The sequence below is a fragment of the Microtus oregoni genome, unplaced genomic scaffold (genome assembly GCF_018167655.1).
Source record: "Microtus oregoni isolate MIOR12 unplaced genomic scaffold, Mior012 000011F_ref0000422, whole genome shotgun sequence".
NCBI lineage: Eukaryota > Metazoa > Chordata > Mammalia > Rodentia > Cricetidae > Microtus > Microtus oregoni.
The window spans coordinates 2,354,274-2,365,803 of NW_024543070.1; the positions used below are offsets into that span (position 1 = coordinate 2,354,274).

The following is an 11,530-nucleotide window of genomic DNA, read 5'->3' on the forward strand; positions in this document are numbered from 1 at the left end:
GCCTAAGGGTTATTAATGGGCTTGGCGGAGCCGCTGTGTCTACTCCCTGGTGCAGCTAGCCTGCTCAGAGGACTCCTGCCTGCGCAACTCCGCCTCCTGAGTTCAGCCTCCCTGGGGACCCTCAGGGTCCTCCCGCAGCTGAGCTCTGTGGCACTGCCCCTGGAACCTGGTGCTGCTGCACTGGTGGAGATGGTAAGAACCCGTATCAGGGTACCTGAGTTGCCCTTGGGGCTTCTTGGCACCTGCCCCCTGCCTCCATGGCAGCTAGCCTTCCCAGATACTCCAAATGTGCCATGTCTGCGCTGAAACTACAGAACCATCCCAGATATTCATGACAACGCAAATCAGTAAAGAATTTTCCACACAGAACCTTCCTCCACAACCCAGAATGGAGCGAGAACCCTTGTCACGCTGATTGCTTGATAAGAATGGTTGACTGCGTGAACATCCCATATCTCACTGGAGGTTCCAGTCAACTGTGTCCTGCCACTGTAGGAGTGAGGAGATCTGCTGGTTGTGACTTCTTAGCAGCTATCCCCGAGCTTTCTATGAGAAGCAACATCCTGTTTCTGCAGGTATGCCTTCCTTAACTCAAAGATACCCACCCTCTGCCAGCAACACAGGCTAATGTGAGAACTCTTCAAGACTTTGACCCTAAGGCCTAGATGAGAGGATATTGACACTCATTCATACGTCAACAATTCAGGAACAAATATTCCATTCAGCCTCTCATACTGTTACTTGTGGACAACAACAAACAAAATCAAGATATTGTAGAAACAAAACGACAGCAACTCTTATCCCTGAAGACCTTCTGTGTGCCTTGCAGCAAACTGCTACTCTATGTACCCCAATTCCCATTTTGCAGAGGAAGCAAAAGACATTTCGGGGAGCATTGGAACAGGACCAAGAGCCAAGAAACTGGAAAGAGACAGTGCAAAGATTCCCATCTCAGTCTGCCTGAGCCCGGAAGGCTTCAAAAGCAGAGATTCAGGAAGACTAATGAAAGCCAGGAGAATTTTATACACCATCTCATGACTCAATCAATAGAACTGAAAGAGTTTACTGATGTAACCATTTGGGGGCCTCGAGAAGAACTCCAGCATGACTGAGTTATAGAGTTATAGGGAAGGCTCTCTCTTGGACTTGAGGAAGCTAAGTATAACAATAGGGAAATATATAGCCACTATCCATAATTTTTAATGTGTCTGACATTGCAGACGCATTAAAATGACCTTTCACCACCTGAACAAAAAAATAGTTTTTTTTAAAAAATGACAATAAAAAAGGCAATGTGCCCATGAAAATAAATATAAATCACCTCAGGGAATGCTTAACTGATTATTCCTTTCTGGTTCATTCAAGTAAGTAAAGAGTGAGAAGAAAAAAAAACATGTATTACGCACAACCTAAGAGCCCGTGCCAAAAATCCTATCAGCTTCCCAGTTCTATCTGTGCAGCGTCACATCGCCCACGTGGATAAAACAGATTAGAAGCAATTAACTGCAGCCACTGCTCCGCAGAAAAGAAGTGCACGTCAATAATATTTGGAGTGAATGACAGCTAACGCTTGTCTAACTCCCGCTTCCATGGTTGGGTCTTGTTTTTCTCCACAGCATACTTCCAAAGTATCACTTTGTGAAGTTCTGAAGAACTGAGGCTCCCCCAAATCTAGAAGACTAAATCCTAAATTCACGGAAAAGTAGCCAAGCCCAGCCCATGCTAATTAGTTCACTTAATATGAGCCTTAATAAAAAAATGTAAAAATATTCCTTTCAGAAGAGTTGACCAATCGCCGTCAAAATAAAGTTATGTAAAACCTCCAACATTTCTACCGCACAAAATCCCTCGGACTGAAGACATTTCTTTCTAACCTGTCTCAGAGTCCCAGGGGAGCCTGGGGAAGTTTTGAACAAGAAACTTTTTTCTCGGGATTGACAAATAGTCACAAGTTGGCAAACAGTGCTTTCTAGCCGGTGAGCCACAGACACCCATATAAAAAGGTTTGAAGGAGAGGCCAGCTAGATCCTCAGACTGCTCCCCACACCGCATTCCAGCCTTTAAAACCAGGGGTTTCAGCACAAGATTACAGTTATTATTCACAAGATGATGTGAATGTCACTTTAGGGTACAGAATTATGGCGATCTAGGTCTCTCTTGAGCACATCTGCCCAGGGTCCATGAGGAAGGCTGTGGGCTACCAGCTTGCCAAAGCAGGCCTTCTGGGTGGAGAGAGATCCTTCACTCCCACTCCACCTCCTTCCTACTGTGGGAATGCTTTCAAGTGCACGCACTATTTTCACCCTATTTAAATGAACCCTATATTCAGAGCAAAGGAGCAAAACAGGCCACGCGACAATTTCCTAACGTTTCTCTTTTCATTCTGGGAAAGGTGAAACATAAAGCCCTTCAGGGTTTTTGCTGTCTGCTGAAGAACTGAAAAGCAAGTGTGGGTGTCGGTAGGACTCTGTCTACCAAACTTTGCCTGGGATCACCTCCTCTTTTGCTGTGCACAGTCCCTCCTACTCTCACATCCTTCTCTTAAGGAAACCGCAGAGTAACTTGGGAGCCCGCTGAGCCGGTGTCGCTTTGGCTGTAAATCCTTCTGGGCAGCGGCAGTCGGGGTCGCAGACCTCGGTCCCGTAGGCCAAGCCCTGAGGGGCCGGGACGCATTGATCGGTCCCGGGAGTGCCACCTTCTGGCAACCGGAGTTCAAAGCCCCCAGGGGAAGACAAAGTGGGTTGAGGGTCCTAGGGCAGCCCAGGCGTGCAGGCCAGGAGGCTCACTCTTGAGTTACTTTCCAGGGCTCCATCACGTCCTGCCTTTCCTTGTGCAGGACCTGTGTGGACAAAGAATGATACCCTGCAGACTGGATGCCTTCGCCTGCGAAGGATTCGGTTTAAAGATCTCCCTCAGCTTTTAGCCACGAAGGACTGCCTATGTATTCTGAGGACCCAGCCGCAATGGACACCCACCAGGCCCGTCTACCCAGAATAGGGAATCGCCTCACCTCAACCATCCTCACCAACTCCAAAGTAAGTCTAGGCGAACCGAAACCTGGCAGCCGCCAGGAAAAAGGACCTTTTGTGGTGGCCCAGCTCACAGGGATGCGCTGGGGATTCTGGCCGCCAGCAACACGCGGAAATGCAGGGCTTTCTCAGCCTAGCCTGCTGACTTGGCCCAGGGACCAATGAAAGAGACAAAGAGGGAGGAAAAGAGGGAGAGGGAGGGAGAATATGTGGATTTTTATTTGTCTCCTGGTGACTGTATTAATAAATTAAATGAGAACGCCAAGGTGTGAGGGCGAGAGAATATTGCACAGAGATAAACCTGGCTGCCCTCTGCCCCTGCGAGGCCGCCATATACAAGGCAGAGATGATGAATAGGGGCAGAGAGAGGAGATCGAAGCAGGTCTGGGCTGGCTCCACTCTCTCCTACAAAACTATAGGGCAATTAATTGTGGCTTGTCCCCTCATCCTTCATCTCCTGGTGGCACATATCGATGGAGATTACTGCTGATGGACCATTTTATCACCTTAAATAAACAGTCACCACCTCGTCTAACCTCTATCTAATATATGGTTCTATGTTCAGTTTCAGGGCTCTGGATAAAGAATGATGTAAAATAGCTAAATCATGTGTGTTATGAGGTGGGGCTGGGAAGGCACACGACACGTGAGAAAAAAGAAAAATAGAACAATATAAAAAGGCCTCACACCAACGCTGAAGTCCCTCCCCCAGGGGACCAGGTCTGAAATCTATAATAAATCGCTTGCTGGTCATTAACAGCCAGATTCTCTGGATGGGAGTGGAGCAGAGGGTGTGTCTCCTTGGCACTACAATCCTGCTAGCAGGTTCTCAAGAAGCACCCCAACAAAGAAGTGAGGGGAGATTCAGATAAAGTCGGAACCCAGGACACTCCCCAGTTCCCCACATCCTCCAGCACTAACTCCCTGCAACCCCACCGAAGCTGATCCTTTCCCAGTCCCTTCCCTCACACCTTTGAGAGTGTCACTCCCTGCAGGGAAGTCTGCAACCCTGCTTCCACACCCACCATTCCCCAAACGGTTCCCTGCCTAGCAAGGCTTTTCTAAATCAGAAGGGTCAGAGAGCACCCCCATATAGCTAAGGTGTAGGTTGACCCAACTCTATGCCTAGACAGCAGAACAGGTTCATTTCCAGCCGCCATCTCGGTATGACGCCAGCTATCTTCACAAGATTAAGAAACGCTAACTTCACATCCTCGGGGCAAGCCCAGTAACTACATCCCACCATCCTCCAGGAGGACTGACTAGGTCTCAGGAAAAAAACGCATCAGCTACCCAGAACTTGAGAAGAGGCCACTGGGAAAGAGCCCCAGGGATAGGGCAACCTAGCAGCAAAGAAGGGCTCTGTGTGTTGCCTGACACAGCACTTGACTTTTAAGAGAGCAGCAGCAGAGCCTAGAGAGCTTGGGTGGACCGGGGACCTCAATCACTCGCAGGCAGTTCAATAATAGGAACCTACTGAAGGACCTCACTTGGGCTAATTTGCGTTCAGCGTGTTTGAAAATCTGCTAGGAAAGAACTACAAGCATATTTGCTGTGGCCTCTGCTATCCATGCTGAGCAATGGTGGCCTGCCTTACTAATCACCGCAGAAGGGGAGAAATGAGGAGGAGCTTTTTTGCCTAGTAAGAACTAGTAAGAGAACTCACTTGATACGCTTTTAATGCAAAGTCACAACATGATGCTTTGCTGAATGATCACTTCATGAAAAATTATAGAGAGAAATACTCGTGAGGAAATTAAAATTACTTCCTTCAGTCCCCTTCCTCCCTCCCCCCCCCACACGTCTCCTCTCCTCACCCCTCCGCATGCAGAACAGAAATGAGGGGAAGCTTTTGTTTTCTGTCTTTCAAGGGGCCAAAAACACCAACTCCACAAGCACCTGGGAAAGTTTTAAGTCTTTGCATTTGGGGTTTGTTTGAAATGACTCCTTAGATTAAACCCAGTCACTGCTCGTCTTTAAAACACACCATACAATGCATGACTTTAAGAGTCCCAAGTTTACTTGCCCAGGACCAGAGGCCGTTTCCCATTACCCACAGCTACTTTCCCTTTCTACTTTCCTCCCAACTGTACCTTTAATTAGCAAGCCAGTGAAGTGTAACAATCTAACTTCCTCTGTCCTCTCTCCTGCACTTTGAACATTGAATCAAACCATTTGACTCAAAAGAGTATACCAGACGATTAACAAAATAGCAATAAATAAAACCACAGATCATTCTCTCTAACAGGGGGTGGGGGAAGCTATCTAGATCACAAACTGGTTCATACCCATATGTCAATTAGTAATCTGTCCTAATTCTTTCTCTGATTGGTGGATGTTTTCTCTAGTGAAAATACCTTAAGTCTCACTACTACCCTGTAAAAATCACACACAACACAACACAAAGCCAGAGTTAGTATCCTTTCCAACCCAGATTTCTTACAGAGAAGTAACTGCAAGTTTGATAAGGTGTTCCCAATCTGCAATGATTATATTTTGCTTAGCAGTAAGAACTACTGCCAAGTTTTCTATTTCACACTTTAAAAAGAACGGGTTGTAAGACAACATCTGGAAGGAATTCACGAGGAAACACACATCTTTGAACTCGATTAAGACAATGCAATTTTATAAAATGGTCTGAAATCCCAAAATATGCTAGTCTTTTTGTTAAATGCACCCCAAAATTGGAATTTCAGCTCTTAAAGCAATATTTTACCCTTAGACACCAGAAAGGAAATGGTAAACACAACTGCTTTTTTTTGGTTAGCAATTGCTATCTCTATGACAATAAGTATTTCAAGAAGAGCGATAAGCCTCGATGCCCATAGTTTTCTTTCTTTGTTGTTGTTGTTTATCAAAGCAACAGCTTAGAAAACTTTAAATTACTATTCTAATTATATCGTTTCGTTTTGGTGAGAAATCAAGAACTTTTTGGTGTGACAGGCATTCTGCAGGGAGCAATTTATTAAAATAGAAGTAAACATTTGGCATCTACTTTTCTTATACAGAAACCAAATGAAGAATGGATTGAAGAAAACCGATGCACGAATGCTACTCTCAATGTAACTCTCACCCAGTTGCGTTAAGTCTTTAGAAAGTCTAATTAACGCATTTGTCAAAAACCTTAGGTGTTAACATACCGTAATTTTTGAAAATACCGAGTAGAGATGCGCATCAAAACACATTCTTGATCCTTCACTGAGGATTTTGTTTCAAAATATCAGACTATAACTGTGCTTAGGAAGCGTTTGGAATTATGAATACAGAAAGTTTGGGGAAGTTCAGATAGGTAGCTAATCATTTCACCGTTTACTTAAGGAAGAGGTATGTTCCTTTATGAAATTGCCATCACTGTTAACTTTTTTTAAAAAAAAACTGTTTTTGTTAAAAACGAATAAAGCAACATTGGTTGCAAACATCCGCAGGATCAAGGATTGCTGGGAAATGCGGGATCCGCAACGAAAGACACTGTCCTGACACTGGAAATTTTCTTCTCATTTTGTGGGCTCCCCCTTTTTTCTTTAGCGCCTAAATAAATGGTAGCCCTACTTTTAATACCTACCTGTAGGAAGAAACTGACCTATTGTTTCAAAAAAGAAAAAGAAAGAAAAACAAGACCTCGATAATCACGGGGCCCGAAAATGAGCTGCCACCGTTAACTCCAAAGGTGGAATAAAGACCGAGAAGCAAACCTCAGTGTCCATGCTTCCTTGGAAACACCGAGAGTCCCTCCCTCGCTCCGATCAGGATAGGCTGGGTCTACCTTTGCAATCTGGACCGCCAGCTGCCTGTACCCGCCTGGCCCTGAACACTGGGCTTCTGGAGGGCAGAGGGCCACTGGGGTGGCAAAACCTTGTGACTCTGAAGCGGGGGGGGGTCCAAAGAGAGCGGAGGGGCAGAAGCCCAAGGTGACTCCGGGCACCCGTCTCTTCTCAGACTCCAGAAAAGTTAGGCCACAGTGATGTGGGTAGCGCGGGTCAGCGCCCTGGACCAAGATTCCCCCACCCTTCACCCGTGTCATTCTCCTGGGACCCTACCGGCCTCCTCCACCATTGCCGGCTGTCGCCCTCGCCGGGACAGAGCGGGCGAGCTAGGGCTGCGGCTACGTACGGTTGTTGGGGTCGCTGGTGTGCTGGTTGAGCGGGATGATTTCCATGCGCTGCTGGCCGTACAGGTAATAGTCCAGCTCCTCGGCGCTGCAGCGGAAACGCGGGACGCCACGGCCATCCCCGGCGCTGCTGCCGCCGCCACCGCACTTAGCCGGCCCGGGGCCCGTGGAGGCGCCCAGACACAGGTCCTTTGGGGGCAGCGGCTCCGCGGCCACCGCTGCAGCAGCTAGAGGCGCGAACACCGGCATCTGGGCCACCGGCAGGGCGGAGAGACCCGCCAGCGCGGCGGCGGCAGCGGCGGCGGCGGCGCAGGAGGAGGCAGAAGAGGCGGAGGTGGAGGAGGGAGCCGGGGTGGACGAGAGCGAGGCGGGCCGTGGCCGCAGGCCGTCCGGAGGAGGCTCGGCGCGCTCCGGAGGCGGCGGAGGCGCTGGCGGCTGCAGGGGTTGGGGTGCGCCAAGGGGAAGCGTAGTTCCGCTGCCTTTGAGCGGGCCGCCGCCACCTCCGTGTGGAAAGAGTTGCTGCCAGTGCTGCAGGTAGGCTGGGTCCACTTTGAGGAAGGCCGAGCCACCGGGGTCCCCCGGCTTCAGCATGTCCGACTGAGCTTCGAGCTGGGGGAGCAGAGGAGAGCAGGGAGGAGCGCAGCGTGAGCGAGACCCTGGCCTGGACTAGAGGGGCGTGCGGGAGGACCGCGGGGACCTGGGTGGAGCACTAGAGCCCCACTCAGCTCCGGCAGCACCGCTCGCGGCCGCGGCCCCCGCTTCCCAACTCCACCCGGGCGCAAAGTTTACTCGGAAGCCGCGGTGCGGCGCAGAGGTGGCTGTGTGCACCGCGCGCCGCCTCGCAGCCTGCGATCCCAGCTCCTACCCTGCTAAACTGGGACCCCAAGACCCGGCGCTTTCCGGCACAAATCTAGGCAGGACGTCGCCCCCGCCCTCAGCCAGCGCCCTGGAGCCAACCCCAGGAGAAGTGGCGCAGCGCCGGAGCCGTGCTGGCCCCAGGCGCCGGGAGGCGGGACAGTCTCGCCCCCCGCCCCCTGCCCCAGACCTCCAACCTCTCGGTGCGAGGGGCCCACGACTCAGTGTCCTAGTCCTGCCCCGCCGTACCTGGGAATGGAGAACGGCGGCCGGTACTAGCTTCCCCGCGGTCCGGAGGCCGGAGAGTGGGAGCCCCGGGCGAGCTACATGACCCCAAGGCTGAGGAGGTGGAGAGCCTTAGAGACCCGAAGCCGGGAACCCTCCCGGGATGCCAGCAAAAGCCGTCAAAGCCCGCCGAGGCCCGCGGAGGGCGCAAGAGCAGCTCCGCTGAGCGCCGGAGCGCTGGAGGATGCCGGACTGAGCCGCCTCTGGCAGCAGCGCTCGGCAGCTTCGAAGCTTCGGCTCTGCTCTGGCAGCCCCCCGGCTGGACACGTGGGTTTTACGACAGCACCAAATACATGTGTGTGCGTTCGTGTGAGTGTGTGCGTGTGTGTGTGTGTGTGTGTGTGTGTGTGCGCGCGCGCGCGCGCGTGTATGGGGAGAAGGGTTAGGAGAGAAGGGAGTTGGGGAAAAGGAGGGAGGGAGGACGGGAGGGAGAGAGGAGAAAGAGAAGAAGAGAAGAGGAAAGCAAAGAAGAGAGCTGAGCAGAGGACAAGAGGAGAGAGGAGGGGAGGAAAGGAAAAGGAAGGGAGGGGAAAGAAGAAGAGAGGAGAAGAGAGGAAAGAGAAGAAAGAGAGAGCAGGCCAAAGGGGCTTAGGGGAGGGGAGCGGGAAGAAGGAAGTTCAAACTGGGCTGGACCCGCAGACACCCTATGCGTCTCCGCCTCTCCTGCACAGACACCTTTGTTGTTATACACACACACTATTTTTTTAAATTTATTTTTTGACATGCTGTCTCCGACTTGTTTGTTGTCTTTCTTCTGTCCGCACTGTGTCTTTTCTAAGAGCAGGCGCAATGCATAATGCCGAAAGCACTGGAAAATCACAAACCAGGCAGGCACCTCTGGGTCAGCTGGTGTCTGTTGTGGAAGCAGAGCACACCGTGGAGGAGGGGGGCGTAGACCTAGTCCCCTGAGCGAGTTTGCTTTTTAGCCGGGTTCAGATTTTCCTGGAATGCTGTTGGGTGCCAGAGTTGACTCGCCCGCCAAGCAATCCCTAACATAAATCCTCGGGAGAGAAAAGTTGGGGGGCGAGGCGGGGCACGCTGTGGGCTGGCATAAAATCTTCAGTCTGCAGCCCGAGCCGAGCAGGAGGGCTTGGGAGCCAGGGTCTCCAAAGGACAAGCCGGTCCTAACCAGGATTCCCTCCTGGCCAGGGTAGAGAGGAAGCTGCAAAGGAGCCTGCACCCAGAGCACAAGCATCCTCATTCCAGGCTTGCCTTCCAGGATTCTCCGCTTTTGCATCACGGCACCTGGAGCCTTACCAGTGTCTATGGAGTTACACCTATGCCTTAGCTGCTCCTGAAACCTGCCAGGGCCTGGGAAGTCAAATACGAGCTTCTTAATTGAATTCTAGCGTTAGTGGTACAGGAGGCAAGCGCAGCCACCCTACCGTGCCATCTCCCCGAGTTTTGAGCCTCAGCAGCTCCACCATGCGTGACCTGGGCTCCACCCATTAGGCACTCGCCACAAACTCTTGGCTTTCTGGCATTCATTGCGCTCAGTGGCAGAGGACAGGGACAAACTGTGTGAAACTGGCCAACTCCGGGGCTTTCTCCTGGCCAGGGTTCTGTCCACACCTTAAAGGAGGGGAGGGGAATGGCATTTATCTTTCCGCAAACAACCCAATTTATTTAACAGTCACTATTCCCAACAAGTAATCTCCATTCTTTCCTAATTTCTGCTCGTTTCGTTTTCTCTTCCCACCACTCATTTTGTCCGAGCCTGGGAATCGCGCTGTTTAGACTTTGTCCGGGTCTCACGTTGGAGCCGAGTTGGACCGAAAATGTTTTGACTGGCGTCGTTATGACAAGGTCATCCGTCATCCCTGGATAGATTGATAGCACCCAAGTCTGAGGCAAGCACCACGAGGGAAAACGCACTGAGTTGTAAACCCCGAGGCTAACCAGGCAGTCTTCGAAGACTTCAGACAACTCCCCGGAGAAGAGGATGAAGTTCCAGGCCCCTTTCTATTAATCTGTGTCCAGAATTGCTGTGGCTGATGGGACCCCGGGAGACACAGCAAACTCCTTCTCACATCCCCCTAGTTCACTGCAGAGAGACCTGTCTCTGCGAGAAGCAGGGAGGTGGAAGTCTGGACACGGACCAAAGCAGGCTCTCTCCTAGAGTGTGGTCCCCAGAAAGGAAAGTGCCAAAGAATCACAACCCTCTTTCTTCCCTAGAAAATATCAAGAGGCCTCCTTCCACTCACACTGTGGCTAGAGACATGGGCAGGACGCCCCCGCTCACGTTCATCCCAGAAAAATAAGCTGCGGACATGGGAACACTTAGTGTATCTAGCAACCATGCCTACAAGGCATTATTAACCCCCATATTGCATACAAACGGTGATCAGAAGGTTCTGAAAGGTGGGGCCACTATTGAAGTATGGAGGTCCATTTGTACCCTGCTCAGTGGGCAGCCAAGTGTGTTTCTCACGACTTTAGTCCGGTCTCTACTCATTACACCGAGCCTGGACTGGAGGTGGTGGGGTATCAGTGGAGAGGCCTGAGGAGTCGAGGGAGGGTCAGGTATTAGGCAAATAGGCAGATGAGGTGGGGAAAGGCCCTCTCTTCCATTATGCCTGCTGTAGACTACCTGACTGGTCATGTTTGAGGACAGCCCCGCAGTAGCCTCTGCCAGGCATTCCAGAGGTACTCGATCAGGCCTAGGTACCAGAGGACATAGGAAACTTCCTTGAAGGAGGAAGACACAGTTACTGCCCAGAGGGCTGGAAACAAATGAGAAGGTCTCCAGGGGAGTGTCTACAGCCTGAGCATCCCCAGTGACTCTGTGGCAGGTCCAAGGCGCTGACTGTGGCCAAGGTCAGCTAGGTCCTTTGCAGGTTGGGTGCAGTAAAAACACCGGCAAAGTCGCTTTGTTACCCCGGCTGACCCCTGACCCTCATAGCCTTGGTCAGCCTAGAACATCTTGGGGTTTTTAGAAAGTAAGCCAACTGACCGTAGGGGTGTGTGCTCCTCAGTTCCGTTGCCTTCTCTTGCTACTTACAAAATGGGGAAACAAATCACTCTGACCACTTAGGAAGCGATCAAACCTGCATAAAAATCCATTGCTCCCAAATCGATGGGTGAATATTTGCTGGGAATTTGTTCCAGAGGAATAAGAAGTGAGAGTGTATTCGATGCAAAAGGGGGACACGGTAGTGTTTTTCTTCATTGATTAATGACCTCTAAAATAAAACAAGTAGGAAGAGGAGTCGGGATCGATAAATTAACTGCCCCAATTTATCATTTCTCCAGG

At 50.9% G+C, this 11,530-nt stretch overlaps 1 protein-coding gene across 1 annotated transcript in view; it reads right to left on the reverse strand.

The window, feature by feature from the left end:
* LOC121453606 (putative histone-lysine N-methyltransferase PRDM6) overlaps nt 1–8,377 on the reverse strand; it is a 102,729-nt gene extending 94,352 nt beyond the window's left edge. Inside the window, exons 1-2 of the mRNA XM_041660487.1 lie at nt 8,242–8,377; nt 7,140–7,746 (exon numbers count right to left, since the gene is read on the reverse strand). Coding sequence (XP_041516421.1) covers nt 7,140–7,728 — 589 coding nt within the window. The 5' untranslated portion in view covers nt 7,729–7,746; nt 8,242–8,377. The remainder of the gene's footprint in view (nt 1–7,139; nt 7,747–8,241) is intronic.
* Between the last annotated feature and the right edge of the window lie 3,153 nt (nt 8,378–11,530).